Genomic DNA, 21544 nt, shown 5'->3' on the forward strand with positions numbered 1-21544 from the left:
AGGCCGACGCTCTAACCGCTGAGCAAAACCGGCCAGGGCTGGAAATGAACTGTTCTTAACTCAGCTGTGGCCCTACAACAAGCCTGAAAGTGAGTTACCACTATGCTCCCATTTACAGAGGGGAGCCAGAGGCAGAGAGGGGCAGGCAGGGGATAGGGGCGGGGCTGGGATTTCACATGATCCAGGAGCTGGAAAGCAAGGCCCTACTAAACTTGATGCCTGAGCCCCAAAGCCACAGAGTGTCACTTGCTTCCTAAGGGCAGCCCCCTTTAGGAAGTGATGGCTGCTGAGGAAGCAGTCCTGGAGCCCAACGCTCACTGAAGTCATCGGCAAAGCACCTACAGGGCCAGCACATCGTTGTTAGTCCTCATAGTAGCTGTGTGTATGCATGTGCTTGCACACAATAACTGGGTTTTCACATTAGGAAACCAGAGCATGGTTCCCCAGTTCCCACGTCGACATGACCATAGCAACTCTCAAAGATCAATGTGAAGTGCTGCTCCTCCATCAGCTCATGAAACCTTCCCCTATTCCTGCCAGGGAAGCATCATGCTGAGGGAGAAAACCAGGCTGCCCAGGGCCATATAGCAGGCAAAGTAGGCCACAGAGGGATGTATGCCCCCAAACCATGTTCTCTCTACCATTCTCCCAGCCTTTCACCTGGCAACTTTGGAGGAAAGACCTATTCCCTCACCCAGCAGTTCACTTCTTTCCACCTATTGTCCCTGTCTGCCAGAAGGCCCCAGAAAGGAGCCCAACATGGCTACTGCTTCCAATTCAAGGGCAGCCACAGTGATGGAGGGGAAGGGGGCTAGGGGCTGGGTTTCAGGACTACAGGGAGGCAGGATCTAGTGGCACGCTTGGTGGGCTGTGCTTTGGCACTAAGAGGTTAGAGGTCTGCCCCTTTCTGACCGTCAGAGCAAGCCACTTCCCCTCTTAGTTTCTGCATCTGTCAAAGACAGATAGGAGTCTTGCCTTTGTTTGAGGTGAGGATTAACACTGTATAAAAGTGCTGATCAGCCTGGCCGATGTGGCTCAGAGGCTGAGCGTCAACCCATGCACCAAGAGGTTGCCGGTTCAACTCCCGGTTAAGGGCACATGCCTAGGTTGTGGGCCCAATCCCCAGTAGGGGACAGGCAGGAGGCAGCCAATCAGTGTTCTCTCTCATCAATGTTTCTATCTCTCTGTCCCTCCCCCTTCCTCTCTCTCTAAAATCAATAAAGAAAAAAAATTTAAAAAAAAAAAAGTGCTGATCATGTTCCAACCCGACCCACTGCTTACAAGATACCAGGGGTTTTCTTTTGTCAGTGTCTCCCATGCTCCAGGGCTAGTCCACCAGGCTCTGGGCAGGGAGGAAGCAGGACACAGTGCTTCAAAGGCCTCCAGGCCGAGCTGCATGAGGCAGGGAGAGGGGCCCTGTGCCCAGGAAGATGGGACCCCCCCACCGCCTGCCATTTCAGGGAATAAGGGGTGTGAAGAAAAGGGTATACCAGTTGTCCCAGGCAGTTTGGGGGACACTCAGAAGAGGCCAGGATGGGAATTCCCTGACCAGAAGTTTGTGGAAAGGCCTTCACTGCCCCACCCTGCCATGTCACGAGGCAGGAAGCTTCCAGTCAGCTGGCCAAGCCAAGTAACTGAGTCACAGTCCTTTTGGACCCCAAGCAAGACGCCACATCTGGAACTGTTTATAGTGTGATTCTGCCCAGAACACTGTGGCTGCCCTTTCTGATGCTGCTGAGGCACACACACACACGCACACACAGCCATGTGTGCGCCCGCCCCCATCCCGACCCCCAAGGAAAGCGTCTCCCACACGCAGAGGCCACGAACCCAAACCCTCCTTCCCACCCACCCCCTCCGTAGGATTTCCTGAAAACCTACAACTTTCTCCAGATGCAAGCCAGCCCAGCCTTGCCACGTCAGAAAAGCTAGAGCGGATTATCACGGGCGGAGCAGTGGCTTTCTTGCCTGCTCAGAGGTGCCGAAGCATGGTGGCCCTGTCGCTGCCCGGGGGGCCCGCAAGATGGACAGCCGACCCCACCAACCCAGTGTTCAGACTACCTGTTCAGGGGGTCCTGCATGTGTACAGTAGTCTGCACATTGGTTAGGTTGGGCTCGGGCCAGCAGCACGTCGGGACAGGGGCCCCCCAAACTTGCTGCCACCCCCACAGAGAGGCAGACTCGGAGGTGAGTGTCATCGCCCACCACCCTGTTTCCCACCAGGGTGGAGACTCAGATGGAAGGTTCTGGAATTCAGAAAAAGGGCCTGAGTAGGAAAAAAATCTTCAGGTATAGGCAGAGGGAGCCCTGACGCAGGTCATAAGATTGGGGGGCCCTGGCTGAACGGTCCCCCTACTCCTACTTCTTGCAGTAACTACCTCCTTGTTTATTTTTTTAAAATAAAGAAATATAAATGTATTGCCCCTATCTGAGGCATCTCTGAGGAGGCCTGGCCCCAGGGGTGGTCACCATGTGTGACTGAGGATTCCGGCTGGGACCCTAACTAGAGCGGGGGCACAGGATTTCACTCCTGCCCCTCCCAATTTGAGCCCGCTTTGTGTCTGGGGCACACACAAGGCCCCTTTCACAGGCCTGCTGGTTCTCATTACCACCAGCAGGCATTCAACCCTCCTCCCAGTGCTTCCCCTGCCTCTGGTCTGGGGCCCCCAGGGAGAGTCTGGGACTCCTGCTTTCAAACCCCAGTGAGAGGTAAACGAAAAGCTTCTCCTAAAGTTCAAGAAGAGCTCTGAAAACTGGACTTGCAATGGTGCAGAGCAGTGAGCCAGGATGGGGGTTGGGCCCCAAAGCACTAGGCCCTGGGGACCCCCAAGCCCAAAGGCGGAGACCAGCCCAGAGCTTGCCTGACAGCTGACGAGCCACAGAGCAGGCTGGATTTCAGACTGCGGGGGCGGAGAGGGGAAAAATGTGAAAGCGTTACCCCACCCCTCACCCAGACATTTTAGAGAGCTGATGCGGCCACGAGGGTTCCTTGAGGAATGCCTGGTCTCACTCTCCCCCCACATCCAAACCCCATGAAGTGGGGGGTCCTGGATACACACATCCCAGCTTTGTTTAAAAGCAGCCCCCCAGGCAGGATCCCTCCCTCCCTCCAGGGGATTCAGAGCTCCTGAGGTTTCCAGAACATTCCAGGGATGAGTGTCTGGACTCATGTGGAGTGGAATGATTTCACCCCCAAACACTCTCCCTTGGAGGAACCGCATCTGGCCTGGGCTGTGGGGCAGATGTCCAGGCTGGGGCTGAGGTTTCTCTGGCCAGGGAGCTTGTACTGTACCCACCCACAGGGCCCCTTCTCTGCTGTGACATGGGACAAGTCACTACTTGGAGCCTCAGTTTCCTCACTGACAAAGTGTGAGGATTTCCTGAGGAGGAGGGTACCCTCCACATGTGGCTTTAGTGGGCTTCATAAATAAGAGCCACCCAGGGGCCCCAACAGAGTTCTACCTGCCTTGTTCCTGAACCTAGGTGGAAATATGCACAGTTGGACCCAGGCTTAGCTGTCTCGGATGGGATCGACTGCCAGTGAGGCCTCTAGTGTGGGCCACTTCTGAAGGGAGTCCTCCCAAATCCCCAAGGGAGGCTCTAGGGGTGACCAGAGAAGCCTAACTTCTCCAAGGGCACTTGGGCTGAGTTGGTAGCTATGCCATCCCTGATGAGCAGGACTTAACAATGGCCATTAGACTAGATTCTGGTCAGGGACACATGAGCAGAGTGATGTTTACACATTCTTCAACAGGCCCTTATTTCCTTTCTTGGGGCTGCTAGAGGCCACGTGGTGATGAGCATGGGGGCAGCCATCTTGGACCATGATGGGGAGCCATGTATTAAAGTGGCAATGGAAAAGAGAAGCCTAGGCCCTGGTCAGCCTTGCAGCACAGGGCCACTAAACTCACCAGGGACCCAAAGGAGAAACAGACTTCTGTTTTAGTAAGTGCCTTCATTTCGGGCCTCTGTCACAGACACATAATACTGCCCTGGCCAACAGGGAGAGCCTACAGGGGTCTTCAGAAGGCAACCCAGGAAAAGGACAGAAACACAGCACCCCATGCTGGTGACCCCCTGGCTCACGATGGCAGCAATAGGAACCAAAGGCATGGCTTCACTCCCAGGCCTCTTAGACACAGTTATGTTGTTCCATTAGGAGAACTAAGTAAAGAAATGGTCCACTCAGGATGGGAAAGTGAGCCAGAGGGGGAGGAGGGATGTGGATAACAGTGCTGCCTGGAGAGGCTGACCACTGCCGAGAGTGCGCTCCACTCATGCCCTGCCCCTGTTCGTGGAGACCGCAGCTCAAAGCAGCTGTAATACTGCTCCCTGAGGTTACGGTTCCTGGTGCTGTTCCATGAGGCACCCCTTGCCTCCCCATCCTTCTGATCAGGACAAGTATGTATACAATGTTCTAAAGACAGACACTACGGCTTAGCACCTCACAGTAGGTAGGGGCCATTCTTCACACTTCACAGATGAGAAAACAGCCCAGAGAGGCTAATGGCCTGGCTGAGCCCATGTAGGTTGTAGACCATGGAACCCCAGCACTGCAGCAGCATGGCTGTAAGCCTAAGTCCCTGATCCCAGGCTGTGTTCCCTCTGAGGGCCATAACCTCTCCTTTCTGTGCCTTTGGAGGCTGGGGTGAGTTTCAAGCCTACTGGTGGCTTCCTCCCCCATCTTCCTTTCCTCCATTAGGCTGGACCCCACAGGGACACATGAGAGGTTGGGATATGATGTGTGATGCCTGGCACATCCTCTAGCCTTGGCTGTTACCATCCTAATGGTGAGCTCTGAGGCACAGTGGTGCTCAGGGAACCTTTCGTGAAAGTGAATGAGTAAACAGGTGAATGAACAAAGGAGCGAGTGAGTGATAAATAAACGACCACTACTCTCACTCTATGGCCTCGGCCCCGCCATCCACTTACCTCCTCATCTTTGTACCAGGAAAGAGACTCGGCTGTCAGCACAAACCAGTACTCCTTGGAGCCGCCTTTCATGAGGCTGATGTTGTTGATAGTTAGCCAGCCTCTGCGGATCACCTGGGGAGAAGGGCGCATCTCAGTGGAGAACTCACTGCCCAGCTCAGCCCAACCCCAGCGCAGCAGCCAGAGCCCTTGACCCCAGCAAGGCAGGAAGCCAGGGACCAAGACAGAGACACCTTCAGCCCAAAGACAGACAATGTTCTCTGGCCTGGTAACTCAGTTGGTTAGAGCATCATCCCAATATGCCAAGGTTGTAGGTTTGAGCCCTGGTCAGGGCACATACAAGAATCAACCAATGGCCCGGTTGGTGTGGCTCAGTGGATAGAGCAATGTCCCGTGGACTGAGAGGTCCTGGTTTGACTCCTGGTCATGGGCTCGATCCCCAGTAGGGGGTGTGTAGGAGGTAGCTGATCAATGTCTCTCTCTCACATCTATGTTTCTATCTCCTCTCTCTCCCTTTCTCTATATAAAAAAAAAAAAAAATTAAAAAGAATCAACCAATCAATGCATAAGTGGAACAACAAATTGATGTCTCTCTCCCTTCCTCTCTTTAAAATCAATTAAAAAAACATTAAAAAATCAACCAATGCATAAGTAGAACAATAAATTAATATCTCTCTCTCTCTCTAATCAATCAATAAATTAAAATTTATAAAAATAAAAGACAGCCAATCCAACTTTATCTTGCCCCAAGCACTTCCTGCTGGAAACCAGTATAAGGCACCTGCGGAGACAGTCACTGACTCATTCACATGCCTGGGGTGATAGGGAACCAGGCCCCTGGTGTTAGATTGAGTTACCACAGGTGGCAAAAGGTATGCCTGCTGAAAGGGGCCCAGAGGAGGGATCTAGGCTTGTGTGTGGAGTCACACAGAATGTAATTATCTTAGTGAGACATGGGTAATAGGGATGCCCTTGGGCCCTGCCCCTCGTGTCCTCTGGTAGCTATAAATGGAGGGCTCCAGTCACCTACACAATGAAGTAGTTTTTTTCCCTCTCCTTTCAAGAGCCAAACAGCAGAGGCTCAACTCTCAAGCTTGACCAATTCTGTTGGCTCATCTGATGTCTTGCAAGGGCAGGTGCTCAGTGGGCACAAGTACCTGTTTTGACAGCCCCCACCCTGGGGCTCCCTTCTCCACAGGCTCTTTTCAGAGTATGAGGATGAAGGGACACCTCCATCCAGAGCACTGGGGGCAAAGGAGACCTGCAGGGAATATTCCCTAGACTGGACTCAAGCCCTGTGGTCCCATTTTTCTCTGCTTGACACATCAAGCTGATAGACCCCCCTGGATGGGGGTCAGCAGGCAGTGGCTGTCATTTGAGAGGCAGAACCCAGGCCGGCACAGGGGGCTCACCTGAAGGCTAAATGCAGGGAGCTTAGGGGGCCACACTCTCGTGTTCCCTGGGCCATAAAAGCATGTGGGGGCCAGAGCCCCCCACCACTCTGCAATGGAAAACCCAGGGCAGCGAGAAGCATGTGGAGGTATAGGCAGAGCCGCCTGGAGCCAAGGCAGCAACAGTCTAGGCCTATCTGCAGAGGGTAGGCTGTAGGTGGCCACAAGAGCTGGGAAGAGCTGAAGTTGGGACCCCAGATTGGGGTGGGGGTAGACTGGGGCTTTGGGGATGCTTCTGGGGGCAACATGCCTTCCTAGTGGGAGGGTATCAAGAGGGGTTGCATCCTACCTACCCTGACCTGACCCCAGGCCTGCCAAATCTTATCAGGGTGACCAGCCCTTGGCCCTTACCCCTCCTGGGGCTAGATTTATGCTCTGAGGCTCAGAACATAAAGGTGGAGGTGGCCACAGAGTACCCAGAGACCCTTGCACCATGCAGAAGCTCCTGCCCAGGTTGGAGATGGAATGAGATGCCACCAAGAAACCCTTATTAAAACCAAGGGCATAGACTTCTCCCTCCCTGGGATGATAAAACAGTATTTTGGAGTCTTTCGGCCATCAGAAAGCAGGCAGTGACCTCTGGCACCTGCCCAGCCACAGGCTGCCTGGTGGGCAAGGGGGCAGAGGCCAGCAGCCCCAACAAAGTCATGGTGTTCTCCCTGGCAACAGGGTGACCAACTCACCCCAGTTTAGCACTGAAAGTCTAGAGTCTTGGGAACACCCTCAGTCCCAGGTAAAGCAGGAAGGTTGGTCATGCGGAGGGCAAGGCTGGTCTCCAGACTCAGGCCCAAGGCCTTCCTGCCTAGGACCCAGGAAGAAGCCCCTGCATCTGGCCAATACATCCAGCCCCAGAGATTTGGGGCTGTGCTCATGCCTGCTCCTCTACTCCCCTAGGGGTATATGGGGCCTGTCTTGGCTTAGTCCAGGCCCAGAGTGGGTGTTTCTAATCTCCCCTGTCATTAATTGACAGCCAGGGGAGGAATAAAGGTGGTGGAAAGACAGGCTGTCAGTGCTCCCCAGAGAAATCCTCCCATGGGCAGGCCTCTGTATTCCTGGGCCCAGCCTGGTTCCCAGGAGCAGATGTGCCCCAACCACCCCTTGGTGGCCTGGCTTGTCTGCCTCCATCCTCAGTTAGCAGTGGTCGGAGCTGGCAGGCGGGCACCTTGCTGTGCTGCAGGGCATGTGGCCATGAGGTGGGGGCCACACCAGGAGTGGCACATCTGAGTCTTGGGGCAGGAGGCTGCTAGTCAGACCTGGAGAAGCCCCAAAGGTCCCTTCTCCCTCAGGCTATCCAAAGAGCTGCCTTCACGTGAGCCCAGCTGGGGTCAGAGACAGAACCCCACCCTGGGAAGATGCAAGCTGTGGGTGGCAGATACAGGCGCTGAGCCTAGAGGAAAAAGGAGTAAGTACTTGTGCCCCCTCATCCAAAAGCCAGGTTTGTGCCCAAGGGGACTGGACTTAGAACAATAGGGGATGGGAGCAGGGTGGGCAGGGGAGACAGAAGAGGCAGGCAGGGTTCCCATGCTCCAGGGTACACAGCAACAGGCATGCTGGAGTGGGAGAAAGGGCCACAGGGACAGCATGGGCAGCAGGCAAGAAGCGACACAGCTGGAGCACACCAACAAGGTGGACCAGCCTCCTCCCAGGTGAGGGTCCCAGCCCCAGTTGGGATAGGGACCATAGCTGGGAGACCTAGGGACCAGCCATGCACATGGTAGGGTTGGGCTTTGTGGCCAAGGATGTGGAATCCAGCAGGAAAAGAATGACTATACCTCTTGGGGTGTAGAAAGAAGCAGGCCCCTGGATTGTTTAGAAGCAGGAAATCATTCAGGTTCCAGGGGGATTGGAGGTGACATGTGGGAGTCAGGGGCCAAGGACTATCCATTCCTCTTGCCCCTCCTCTCAAGCTTTGGTTCTTTCTGTATTTTCTGAGAGAATTCTAGGCCCTGGGAACAAGTGAGGCCCTGGTACAGGATCAGCTCAGCTATGGGAAGATATGGGGTTGCCAGATGATCCCTGCTACAGGGCAGTAGTGGGACCCAGTACCTCAATGGTTGGTGGTGGGAGACTACCCCGGAGAAGGAGGCTGCTATTAGGGCTAGAAGTCCAGGCCATGCTCTCCGAGGTGGAGAGCTGGAATTGAAGCCACCTGCCCAGAGGGAGGCACCTTGAAAAGAGCTCAACTCTCAGAATGAGCAGCACCTGCTTGTCCCTGGGCTAGGCCACACAAGGAGAGGAGGTGTAACCTACAAGAAGGATGGCAAATACCTCTCATGTGGGGGCCATACCCATCAACAAGTAGGGGCTGCCTGAAGTCCTGTGGCAAGAATTTTAGGTACAGTGGGAAAGAAAGCTAGGATCAACAAATGATGTCTGCCACAGGCAATGTTTAAGGGACGGGGGCAAGTGGAACAGAAGAATCAAATCCATCATGTATCTGCCATGGAGGCAGGATAGTGGCAGCATCTATTAGAGAGTTCCCTGATCAATTAGTCATGTCTGTCATGGACTGTGTCACATACGACACTATCATGTGGAAAAAAATTTCCCCAGCCAATCAGTCACGTCTGCCATAGAACGGGGAGTGGTGGCATGCTTAGGAAAGAATGCCAGGATTGGTTAGCAGTGTCTGCCATGGGCACATGACAAGGGAGATGCACGAAGAAAAGAGTGCTAGATCAATTAGTTATTTCTGCCAAGAGCACAGGAAGGGGAAATTTTCTGCACAGTGATGTCTACCCTGGAGACAAAGTGGTGCCAGTGGCAAATTCCAGCAGAGCTTAAGCAAAATCTTCCAAGAGGGAGAGAGGGAAGAGTATTAGCCATCCCTGACCTACAGGAAACCAGGTGCACATATCAGGAATGGGCTGGAGGGGTGGGCCTCTCACCAGGGCGGTGGTCAGGTTAGCATCTGCGTGAGTCAGCTTATGCCAGGGGCAACATGACATCAGACATAGGCTGCAGCAGGGAGTTTCAGGTTAGTTTGATTTTTAGTTGTTTTTTTTATTTTTAGGGGAAAGGCATGTTAAGGGGCGGGGGTGGGGGTCTCCACCACTACTACATTCACTAATGTTTGTTACCACGCCAAGTGGGTACTTACCAAGATCTCCCCCTTTGAAAATGCAAAGTTAGGTAAATCAAAGAAGAGCAGGCAGAGGAAAAGAGACGTAAGGGACATGAGGGGATGGAAAAGAAGCAGGAAAGGCACAAAAATGGGAGGAGAGAAGAGCAGAGGAAAAAACAGCAAAAGAAAAAAAATTACATGCTATTAATTATATTCACGGTGTTAATATTTAATTCATTATCATCTCCCGAAACAAAAAAGCAACAACATACGTATTACCTACAACAAGCACAAAAAAAATCATGCAGTGGTTACACCCTTCTTTTCCAGAGGGCTCTATAATCGTGCAAGATAAATAGCAGAGCCCCCACCGCCACCCCCGCATGATGTGGAAAAGCAGGGGACACTGGCAGAAACTTTTGCAAAGATGATGATTTTCTTTCTCCAAAAAAAAGCACCTGATACTGATAAATATAAAACTGTTCTTATTTCACAGGTCTCTGGCTGGGGTAGAAAACCCTGTGTGTGGCTTAGGGTTTTTCCACGTGTGGGGTCAAAGCATCCCAGGCCTCCCAGAACTGCTTGTCACTATGCAGCCTCCCACAGGCTCCAAATCCTTGGGGCCAAAAACCCAACGTGCCCGCAGACACCATGGGTGATTCGGCTGCCCTGAGGGTCAAGTTCTAACCACGGCCTTGGATGTTCCAACAAGGCCTTACAGGTGTGCCAAATCTGCCCCCTCGGCCCTGCCAGAGCTTTGGCTCTCGGACCAGCTTCCTGAAGCATCAAAACCTAAGTGGACTTGAGAGGCTGCAGAGGTGAGGATCTGGTGGGGCATGCACACCCCAGGTGCCATTGCAATGCCCAGTGGTCCCTTGGTGCCCTCCCCCACTGCCCTCAAGGTGGAGCTGCAGGCCCTGGAGGGGTTGCCTACCTGGTTGGGAATGGCTCTCTTCTTGTTCAGCTGTGTGCTCCTCTGCTGGGCACTGAAACCAAAGCACAGAGAGGCTCATGCAGGTGAGACAACAGGAGGGACAGGGAGCAGCAAGAGGCCCTCATGGCCCAGGTGGGGTTCTTTCCCATATGAGGGGGCCAGTGACCAGTTAAGGGCAGAGTCAAAGAGAAACTCCCCTGCACACAAAGGGCTGCCCAAGGCAAAGAGCTCAGGTTTGTGGACCGATTGAAAATGTATGGAGTTAAACCAAGGCTTTTAGACCCTGATCTCTGCCACTCCTAAGAGCACTAGTTATGTCCGGAAGTCACTGGGTACTGGAGCCTCCAAGAATGGGCATGAGAAGCTGGATTCCCAGGTAACTGAAAGTTAGCCATGGTTTCTTCAGGGCAACCTGAGTGCCAGGCTGTCAGGGATCAAAATCTTGAGGCTTCCTTTCGCTCTCAATTCTTACCCCTAACTCCAGCACCATGGCGTTGTCAGACCTGGGAGATCAGAATGTGGGACAGCTATTCATCAATAAATGTCACTCATCTCAGATGGCTCCTGCCCCAAACCAGAGGATAGTCAAGGTCAACAGGGCATGTTTCTACAAGGTCCTTTATTTATCTACAGTCCCAGATCTCTTTTGTTCTCCATCTATCCTGTTTCCTGGCTAGTTTGTTCCAGGAAACAATGAGTGTAGATGAAGGCCACATATCTTGTATGTGGGCACCTACTTAGCTCATTTGTTTGTCCTAATGTCATATATTCTTATCGTATTGTTTTAGCTGAAACTTTCTTTTACTCACAGCCTCTGGGGTTTTACCTTAAAGTTCAAGTTGGCTGTTGAATAAATTGAGTGTGTGTGTGTGTGTGTACACAAATACAAGGGAATAAGTTTCTGTTCCTTCATCAGTAAAAGTTGAAACATTAAGAATGAGGGCAGAATTTTATCCAATAATTTTCCTAATGTTCAATGAGTTTATTATAGGGCGGTTTCTTTGGGCTATTTTAGTGTTTAGAGGGCAGTGGGAAAGCAGCCCAGAACATCTAAGCAAAGGAAGATGTTTGATCAAAAGAGTCTGAAGACAGGACCAACCTAAGCCATGCATGGCAAGGCCTGGGTGCCAGAGAGATTTTGCTACTTCCTAAGGGTTTCCTGGCTTCCCCCTTTACCTGGCAGCCTACATGGCTGCACCTGTCCCTGCTTGCACCTAACTGGAGATTTTCCACTGCCTTGTGGGAGTCCAAAGTCCCTCCCTGGGCCTGCAGGACCCTCTTGGTGATGGGGCCTAGCCTCTCACCTCTCCCTTGCTTTGGTCTCCCCATGCTCCTGGTGTCTTGGCCTTTCTTCCCTGTCTCTAATGCTGTCTGGGTACCCTGCCTGTCACCTAGCTGTGAGCCTTCCTCAGGAAGGTCTCTCCAGGACACATCCCTTGTTCCCCTTTCCCACAACCCCTCACCTACCCTCCTTTCCAACTCTCATTTTTCCTGTGACAATGTGCTCAATGACAATGTGTCCTCAGCCTGTGGGCTCTGAAGGGGCAGGGCCCAAGTCTGGCTTGTTCACTGTCTTAGTCCAAAGGCTCTGAGACAGTGCTCCATGGCTGTTCAGTGGGACCCTGGGATATCTCACCCAGAGCTGGTGCCCTGGTTTATACCTGGGCTGGGCAGAGCCTGGTGCCCTGGACCCCGCCCCCAGCTGTTCACACACAGGAAAAAGGCACACAGCAGGCAATACCCACCAGGTCACCAGCTGCTCAGTATAGTAACAGCTGGGGGAGGTGGGAAGGCGCAGGAATCCAGAGGAAAGAGTGGAGTGGTCAAAGGAAAAACAGGAGAGATTGTGAGAAGGAACTGTGGATGAAGTGTGAGAAGCAGAGACATCAAGGTGAGAAAAACAGCAGCAAACTGAAAAGTAGGGACCAGTGTTTTCAGCCCACATACAACTGGCTGCTGGGGACAGGAACAGGAGGGGTGGTTCATGGCCTGTGCCACCCAGCCCACCCCTAGAAGGGGCAGCCAGCCCAGCTGGGGCCTGAAGTTTCTGATCGTGCCCTTATTCATTCATTCTACTCACCTACCATGTGCCCACCACAGAACAGCTGCTCAATCAACTATGTTGAATGCACTGATAAATGTTCTACCTCTCAGCCCAGCAGAGACCCCTGACAGAAAGACCCTCTTGCTGTAGCTAGCTAGCCCAAGATTGGGCTCTCGCAGGCTCCTCCTCAAAGATACATCCCTAGCCCTGGCCAGTTTGGCTCAGCGGTAGAGCGTCGGCCTGCGGTCCAGAGAGACCCGGGTTCGGTTCCCGCTAAGGGCATGTACCTCGGTTGCAGTTTGTCCCCGGCCCTGGTTGGTCGTGCGGGTGGCGGCCACTTGATGTGTCCCTTTCACGTCGATGTTTCTCTCTCTCTCTTCCTCTCTCTCTCTCTCCCTCTCTCTCTCTCTCCCTCCCCACTCTATCTGAACAAAAAATGGAAAAATGTCCTCGGGTGAGGATTTAAAAAAAAAAAAAAAAAAGATACATCCCTATATCAAGGCCATGCCAGAGGCTGCCCTCTAGACTCCCATGAGCCTTACAGTCCCTGCCCTGGCACTGACCACACTGTATCTTAACTGTCCAGGTGCATGCCAGTCCCTGGCACAGAGAGGGCACACCAGCAATATTTGCTAAATGATACAAGGGAGTTGGCTACCAGTGGTCTGTTATTCTATTGGGCTCACGCAAGAAAACCTTTGTGAACCACCAGAACAATCCATGTGATGCCAAGCTCACTGAGGAGGAGCAGGAGCTGATGGGATCAGTGGGAGATGCCTTAGACCACCAGTATTTATATCTACATCTTACTGAAATCAGAGCTCCCCGTTCTGGCCCCTTAACTGGGTTCCATGGAAGGTTCTGGTTTTAAATCTATAGTGTAGAAATGGAAGCCATGTGATCCTGGGCAGCTCTGACCCCATGAAAGGCTCTGAGAAGTACCTCAGAAAAGGAATCATTGGACACTAGCTAGCCTTGTCCTTTCCTCATGAGTCTGACCCCAGGACTGCACTTTCTTCTTTTTCTTTTTTTTGCTACGTGCCCCTAGCGGGAACCAAACCCAGGACTCTCTGGTCCACAGGCCAACGCTCCAGCCGCTGAGCCAAACCAGCCAGGGCTGCACTTTCTTCCTTAAACTGGTGCCCCCATAGAAGATGCAGTGAAGACATGGATATGGGGCTGCTACCAGTCCAGGTAACCTTCCAGATCCTGTCATCCCAGGAACCCTGATAGAGAGACCCTCGTGCCCAGCTCACAGAGGGATCCCAACCGAGAGTGGACTGGTGCCACCCCTTCAGCCGCTGTACCGAACAGTACATACTTGGCAAATCCGATGAAGTCCTCATGGTTCGTGTTGATGTAAGACTGCTCGATGTCGATGAGAAGAAGAATCTAGGGGAAAGCAGGGGTCACTGTGAATACAAATGGTTCCCAACTTACAATGGTTTGATTTATGATTTTCCGACTTTCTAAGTGTGAAAAAGATAAGTATTCAGTAGAAACTGTACTTTGAATTTTGATTTTGATCTTTTCCCGGGCTAGTGATATATGATACAATACCCTCTCGTGAATCTGGGCAGCAAGCTGTAGTTCCCAGTCAGCCACAGGGTCATGAAGGTCAACAATTGATACTCTATAGTGTATTCACTGTATTAGATGAGTTTGCCCAAGTAGGCCGATGTGAGTGTTCTGAACACATTAAGCTATGATGTTTGATAGGTTAGGTGTATTAAATGCATTTTCAGCTTACTGTATTTTCAACTTATGATGAGGTTATCAGGATGTAACGATGAGGTTACATCCTGATAAACTCATTGTAAGCTGAGGAGCATCTGTATAGACCACAGTACGGCAGGGAGGGGCAGTGACTAGAGCACTTTTCACGTGGGGGGTGGGATGGGGGTGCAGAACCCTGATGCTTTTCAGACAGGAGAACAAGGGCCACACACACACCTGTCCCCCAAAATATACCCCGGGGTACATCTGCAGGGGGAAGGAAACACAAGTGCCTCCAGACTTCAGGGACTGACAACTAAGTAAGACTGAGCCAACAGAGCTGAGCAAGGCAGCCCAGCGCAGTGGTCAAGGGCACAGCCTCTGCAGCTGACCACCTGGTCTGCAGACTTGGCTCAGCCACTGTCCAGCTGTGTGACCCTGGGCCCCATGTTACTAAGTTGTGGAATAGAGGCATGAGAGGCCCACTTCAAAGGGTTAAATAATTCACAATATGTAAAGTCTTTAGCTAGCACCAGGCATTTCATAAGTGCTATATTTAAACAGCAAAGATAATATGGACAGGTGAAGACACTAAAATCAAACACACACACACACACACTCACGCACACAGGAGCCAGTTAGGATATCATCAAAGATAAGGGATAGGTCCTTAAACAGTACCCTGCCTTCCTATCACCTATACTTGCAAGCCCTCAAGTATAAAACAGGCCAGGCACTAGGTCAGACCTTATGGGGTTGTTGGAAAATGCTGAGGTGCTCGGGATCCACTTTCACTGGTTTTATAAAGTCTAAATCCCAATCCCAGAGCCAGTGGATCAAGCCTAGGGGTGTTGATAGAGAGGCAACCAGGGGCTGTGGTGTGTATGAAAGGAACAGCAGAACCACTAACAATGACAACAAAACAAATGGGAATCTCTCAAGCTTTTGACACAGCTTCTAGATTGACTGGGGATTCTTTGAAGGACAAAAGAGCCAGTTTCTTCTCCATCAATATCAGAGGGAGAAGAACCATTCTGAACAGGTGATATTATGCCCTAGCCTGTTTGGCTCAGTGGTTAGAACGTCGGCCCACAGTCCAAAGGGTCCTGGGTTTGATTCTGATCAAAGGCACAAATCTGGATTGCAGGTTCGATCCCCAGCCCCAGTCAAGGTGCGGGTGGGAGGCAACCAATCAATGTGTCTCTCTCATATTGATGTTTCTCTCCCTCCCTCCCTCCCTCCCTTCTACTCTATCTAAAAATCAGTGGAAAGATATCCTCGAGTGAGGATAAATAAACAAAACAAAAATAAACATGATATGACAACCAAATACAACATATCAGCTTGTTTCAGTTCTGGTTTAAACAAACAGCTGCCAAGAGACCACAGCAGACAACTGAGGGAAAGTGACTCAGACCAGGTGTTGGGGCATATGAAGGAGGAATGAAGGCCCTGGGCACACTCAGCAGGGGACAGGTCAGACTCCCACTGTGACTACTTGGAAGAGTCCCACTTTACCATTGTGTGTGCTTGCATGGCCTTCACAGGAAAATTTAAACACAAAAGCACTGTAATGTCATCTGGCAGGCAAATAGATAAACAAGCTGTGATCCATACATTCAGTGATCAAAAGTAAGAAACTTCAGCCCTGGCTGGATGGCTCGGATGGCTGGAGCGTTGTCTCGTACACCAAAGGGTTGTGGGTTCAATTCCCGGTCAGGGCACATACCTAAGTTACAGGTTCAATCCCTGGTCAGAGCATGTATGGGAGACAACTGATCAATGTTTCTCCAAATAAATGCTTCTCTTTCTCTCTCTCTCTCTCTCTCTCTCTCTCTCTCTCTCTCTCTCTCTCTCCCCCTCCCTCCCTCCACTTCCTGTCTCTATAAATAAAGAAAAATTATATATATATATATTTATATATTTTTTTTTTTTTTTTTCCAGCCCAGCCAGTGTGGCTTAGTGAATTGAGTGTCATCCCATGAACTGAGACGTCCCTGTTCGAATCCCGGTCAGGGCATATGCCCAGGTTTTGGGCTTGATCCCCAGTGGAGGGGCATGCAGGAGACAGCCAATTGATGTTTCTCTCTCACATTGATGTTTCTATCTTTCTCTCCCTTCCTCTCTCTCTAAAATAATCAATAAAAACATATTTAAAAAAAATATCTTCATGTGAGGATTTAAATAAAAGTAACAAACTTCAGATATACCACAAACAACAAGGATGAATCCTAAATATAACATGCTGAAAGAAGGAGGTCAGAATCAAAAAGCTATGTAGTACAGGAGACCATTCACAGAACATTCTGGAAAAAAAAGGGCAAAACCATAGGTATAGGGAGAAGCCAAGTGACTGCCAGGGCCTGGGGGTCACGGAGGGATTGACGACAAGGGGCAAAGGATGAGAATTTGGGGGGGGTGATAGAACCGTTCTATATTTTGACTGAGGTGGGGGTTACTGTATATATTTGTCAAAACTCAAAGAACTAGGGGTGGGGGGGGAGAGATAAACCAAAGAACTTATATGCATGTACGCATAACCAATGGACATGGACAACAAAGCTGGGGATGAGGTGGGGGGTGTCAATGGGGAAAAAAGGAGAAACACCTGTAACAAAAATAAATTAATAAAAAAAACTCAAAGAACTATACACTCAAGATTAGACTAAAAAATCTACTAGATTTAATAAATGAATTTGGCAAAATAGCAGGATACAAAATTAACATCAAGAAATCGACAGCATTCTTATACTCCAATAATGAACTCACAAAAAGAGAAACTAAAAAAAAAAAAAATCCCATTTACCATTGCAGCAAAAAAACTAAGATACCTAGAAATAAACTTAACCAAAGAAGGACCTATTCGCAGAAAACTACAGGACATTGAAAAAAGAAACAGAGGAAGATATAAAAAAGTATAAGCATATACCTTGTTCATGATTGGAAGAATTAACATCATTAAAATGTTCATACTACCCAAAGCAATCTGTAGATTCCATACAATCCCCATTAAAATACCAATGACATACTTCACAAAACTAGAATAAATAGCCCAAAAGTTTATATGAAACCAAAAAAGACCCCGAACAGCCACAGCAATCTTGAAAAGTAGGAGGGATCACAATACTGGATATCAGGATATACCACAAAGTCCTTGTAATCAAAACAGCCTGGTACTACCATTTGACCCAGTGATCCCACTTCTAAGAATATATCCTAAGAAGCCTGAAACACCATTCAGAAAGATTATATGTACCCCTGTTTATAGCAGTGCTATTTACAATTGCTAAGATCTGAAAAAAGCCCAAGTGTCCATCAATAGATGAGTGGATAGCCCTAGCTGGTTTGGCTCAGCAGTTAGAGCGTCGGCTTGCGGTCCAGAGAGACCCAGGCTCGGTTCCCGCTGAGGGCACATACCTCAGTTGCAGTATGTCCCCAGCCCTGGTTGGGTCGTGCGGGTGGCAACCACTCTATGTGTCCCTTTCACGTCGATGTTTCTCTCTCTCTCTCTCTCTCTCTCTCTCTCTCCCTCCCTCCCTCCCACTCTATCTGAACAAAAAATGGAAAAATGTCCTCAGATGAGGATTAAAAAAAAAAATAGATGAGTGGATAAAAAAACTTTGGTACATATATACAATGGAATACTATACAGCTGCAAGAAAGAAAGATCTCTTATCCTTTGAGACGACATAGAGGGACCTGCAGAGTATTATGCTAAGTGAAATAAGCCAACCAGAGAAAGACAAATATCACATGATCTCACTTAAACTGAACAAAATAGACCCAGAGACATAGAAGTAGGCTATGGACTAACAAACCTCAAAGGAGGGGGGTGGGAACGGGAGGAGGGTGTCAACTGGAGAAAAAGGAGAGACATCTATAACAAAAAGCCAATACCTGGTCCTTGGTTCTCCCCTCCCGTTCGCGGATGTAAGTGGTGACAATTCGCTCTGTCTCCTCTCTCAACCGGGGGTAGGAGCTGAGCTGGGGGGAAGCAGAGTGATAGTGTTGGCTGGATCTTCATGGTATGAGAAGCCATACAAACTACACAGAAAACATGGAGGAAGGTGGGTGACGTGGGGTGGGCCCACTGAGCCCCCACCCCACTCCTGTCTCCTAGCTGCTCCAGCTGGGAGACAAGGGGACAGTGGGGGAACAGTGGGCCGGAGAGAGTGACAGGGTCCCCATGCACAAGCAAAGATACTTTTCGAGAATGAAATGTAGAGGTGAAAAGTGGCAGAGAAAGTGGGTGACAGCCATCCCCCTCCCGCCCAGGACTGGGTGAGAATGAAGACACTGACTGTGATTAAAGCTGCTGGTCACTGGGGCAGGTGTCCTGGCCCAGCTAATGAGCGCATAGCAACTGTTCTAAGATAGTGGGTTAGCATCTGGGCCATCTAACTCGGAGGGACCCCTTTTGGAAAACTGTTCCTCATCATCGCATCTCTGGAATCCACTCCTAGCCTTTGCAGCAGTAACCAAATCAAACACATGAACAGCCCATCTTCCACAGTTTGGGTTAAGCTCACAAGTTGAAGAAAATTGAGTGGACACTCAAAATCACTTGATGTAAACCTAGTAAATGTCTCATGATATAAGAACACCAAGGTCTGCACACTGCATGTTTTACTGCTTTGGTGACAGTTTGGAAACCCCCTTTCTCTCAGGGTCCCGGGAACGGGTATCGACTCATCACCAATGCCTGCTGAGTAAATGTTTTTGGCAACATCAATGACCCACCAGCCCCTTCTTAGCCCAAACTGCAAAAGTGGAACACACATGCAATGCAACTCGCCCCACTTTATCTGCCAATGCAACGTTGAGATGTTGTTCATTAAATGACAACTGGCCCATGGAGAGGAGGTCCATCCAAGGCAGAGTCTCCCAGATGCGTGGGTTAACATTAACAACAGAGGGAGAAGATGAGGGAGAAATGCATAGGTGATAATAACAAAACCTTCTGTTACCTTCTCAGCACACTTTTTAATGACTGTGGCCAGTTCTGAGACCACGAGATCAACACACTTCAAACTTGGCTCTTTGAGTTTTACAATCTGTTTTTTCACTATGGCTTCAAAGGCCATATCAGGGGTGAAGAGCCCCGTCCTGGGTCATGCGAAGGGTAGGACCAGTAGAAAGACACCCAGGGACAGTGCAGGCCACACACCCAGGATAGGCGAGAGAGAGAGAGAAACGAGAGTCAGCTGGTTAGTGACATGCATGGAGGAGCCTGTGCCCGCATTTGCCCCGGAAGCTGCTTCGGATCAAAGAGGCATCCTGGGTCCCAGGGGTGACTTGGTCTAGGTTTAATTATAGAAGTGCTAGGGGTCAGTGTCATTGCTCAGACAGCTAAGGGTGTGAGGATGCTTTTAGTTTTCATTATCTGTGAGAACAGGCTCCAGGATGATAATCTCCAACCCATCTGGGTTTTTCTTCTCCCTTTTCCAATCGAAGAAGCTTAAGAAGCAAATGTGGGCTTTTCCAGACTGAGAACAGAAGGCCCAAGCACAAATCCTCTGCCTAGGAAGGCCGACCCAGAGCTCTGTGGCCATCGTGGACGTGCAAGCACAAACTGGAAGTGCTTCAGCTGCTCGGCCAAAGTATGCTGCCCTGGGAACCAGGCCCTCGGGGGAACCCAGCACATTGTGCTGGGGGTAGGCAGTAGCCTAGGCACACAGGCACTTGTGACCTAGTGGATCTGAGGACCAGCTGCCTGGGGGAACGGCACTGCTCCTGAGGGGAGCAAGGGAACTAGATGAGGCAGTTAGGAGCTGAGCCGACTTTGGGACCTGAGCACTCATTATATACATTGGCATTTAGACCTTTCTTGGCACCTTGGGGACAGGGATGTGAATAGATCCAGGTAAACCCAAGAGTGTCACTCAAGGAGTGGCAGCCAGGGAGGTTCAGGGAGCTTGGCCTCCAGCAGCTGACGCGGGGTCCCTCTGTTTCCCAGAAGGCAGCAAAGCGACAGCCCAATGACAACCCCAATTCACATGCTAGGCTTGGTATCAGGGTCCCAGGGAGCCCTGCCCACCAGTCTGGCTAGTTTTGGAGGCCTGACACCCCTCCCCAACCCAGCTGTACCCAGGCTGACATGACCCTGCCCCAGCTTCTAAGAAGATGCCACATTCATGGAAACAGAGGCAATCTGGGGCAGGAGGAAGGCACCTCCGGGCACAGGCTGAAGCAGCACTTGGGAGCCTGATACCAAAGCCCTGAACCCCCGTTTCCACACGGCCAGGAGTCCCCTGCCGAGGGGCCAATACCTTACTGGTACACTGCCTAACTGTATTGATTAGCTCCTGGATAACCAGGTCGACACATTTCAGACAGGGCTCTTTCAGCTTGACGACCTGCTTTTTCACAATGGCCTCGAATGCCAGGTCCGGGGTGAAGAGCCCGGTCCTAAAACCATCCAAACCCGGGGCAAGGGAGATAAGTCAGAGAGAAACAAAGCATGGTCAGCAATCTTACAGGCATGGGCCGGGTTCCCAAGGTCATGGCATGTCTGGGGGTCAGACGCCTATGTCCACTACCTGGAAACCCCCAGGGCAACCTGAGACCCCCATGGTGATGTGAGATTGGATGGTTGGAGGGACTACTTATGCTGGAATACAAAGGGGACCCAGGGGGCTCAAAGGAAATCCGTGATGCATTCAAATACTTGGGTTCCTGTAATTATGACTCAGATCTGGCTCCCCACCCCCACCACCCAGGGCAAATATGCAGTGAGCTTTCTTGCATGACCATAGTAGCTAAGGCTCATGTCAAACGACTGGGGGTTTTAACCAATGTTTAATCCAAGGGCAGCAGACAGCCCTGTGACCCATGACATACTCACACAGGACTGAACCCATCTACCCTTGAGTACCCTTGAAGAGAGAACCACCCAGGAACCCTGTCAAGACCTCACGATCAGGGCACTGAGAAGTTTGGGGAAACCAAATGGTTGGAGGGTGGCACCACAAGAGTAAAGGGAACAATGGCGACACTCCCTGTGGAACTTGCCTGACACCATGAATGTTCTTAATGGCATAGCTGATCTCCCGTCTTAAGTCCTTTTCATCGAACTCCATCTGAAAACAGAGAAACCAAATGCGTGCAAGGACGTACCTGGGCACCCTCAGAACAGGTGTTTATTTGGGGCATGTTGTTTCCTGTGTGCATTTGTATTCACATGGCAGAATATTAAATTGGTCAAAAAATTTAAAAATATTAAAACCTAGTATCAGCAAGGATGCTGTGAAACTAACTCTTGCTCTCTTAGAGGAAACATGAATTCATATAATAAACTTTTTTATGAGCTATTTGCAGTACAGATCAAAAACCTCCAAAAATATAACTATTCTGCCACCTGGTGTATTTAAATGCTCTAGAAATCAATCTTGAGGAATAAATAA

At 50.5% G+C, this 21544-nt stretch overlaps 1 protein-coding gene across 8 annotated transcripts in view; it reads right to left on the reverse strand.

The window, feature by feature from the left end:
- DNM2 (dynamin 2) overlaps window positions 1-21544 on the reverse strand; it is a 91263-nt gene that overhangs the window by 9705 nt on the left and 60014 nt on the right. For 3 of the 8 annotated variants that reach the window (XM_036240072.1, XM_036240067.1, XM_036240065.1), the window contains exons 9-15: window positions 21153-21220; window positions 20411-20549; window positions 18039-18125; window positions 13747-13817; window positions 10382-10433; window positions 9484-9495; window positions 4933-5046 (exon numbers count right to left, since the gene is read on the reverse strand). In XM_036240072.1, coding sequence (XP_036095965.1) covers window positions 4933-5046; window positions 9484-9495; window positions 10382-10433; window positions 13747-13817; window positions 18039-18125; window positions 20411-20549; window positions 21153-21220 — 543 coding nt within the window. Of the gene's footprint in view, window positions 1-4932; window positions 5047-9483; window positions 9496-10381; window positions 10434-13746; window positions 13818-18038; window positions 18126-19108; window positions 19248-20410; window positions 20550-21152; window positions 21221-21544 lie in introns of all 8 variants that reach the window. The other 5 variants (XM_036240068.1, XM_036240066.1, XM_036240071.1 and 2 more) reach the window with 3 other exon arrangements.

Source organism: Molossus molossus, unplaced genomic scaffold, assembly GCF_014108415.1.
Source record: "Molossus molossus isolate mMolMol1 unplaced genomic scaffold, mMolMol1.p scaffold_m16_p_4, whole genome shotgun sequence".
Lineage (NCBI taxonomy): Eukaryota > Metazoa > Chordata > Mammalia > Chiroptera > Molossidae > Molossus > Molossus molossus.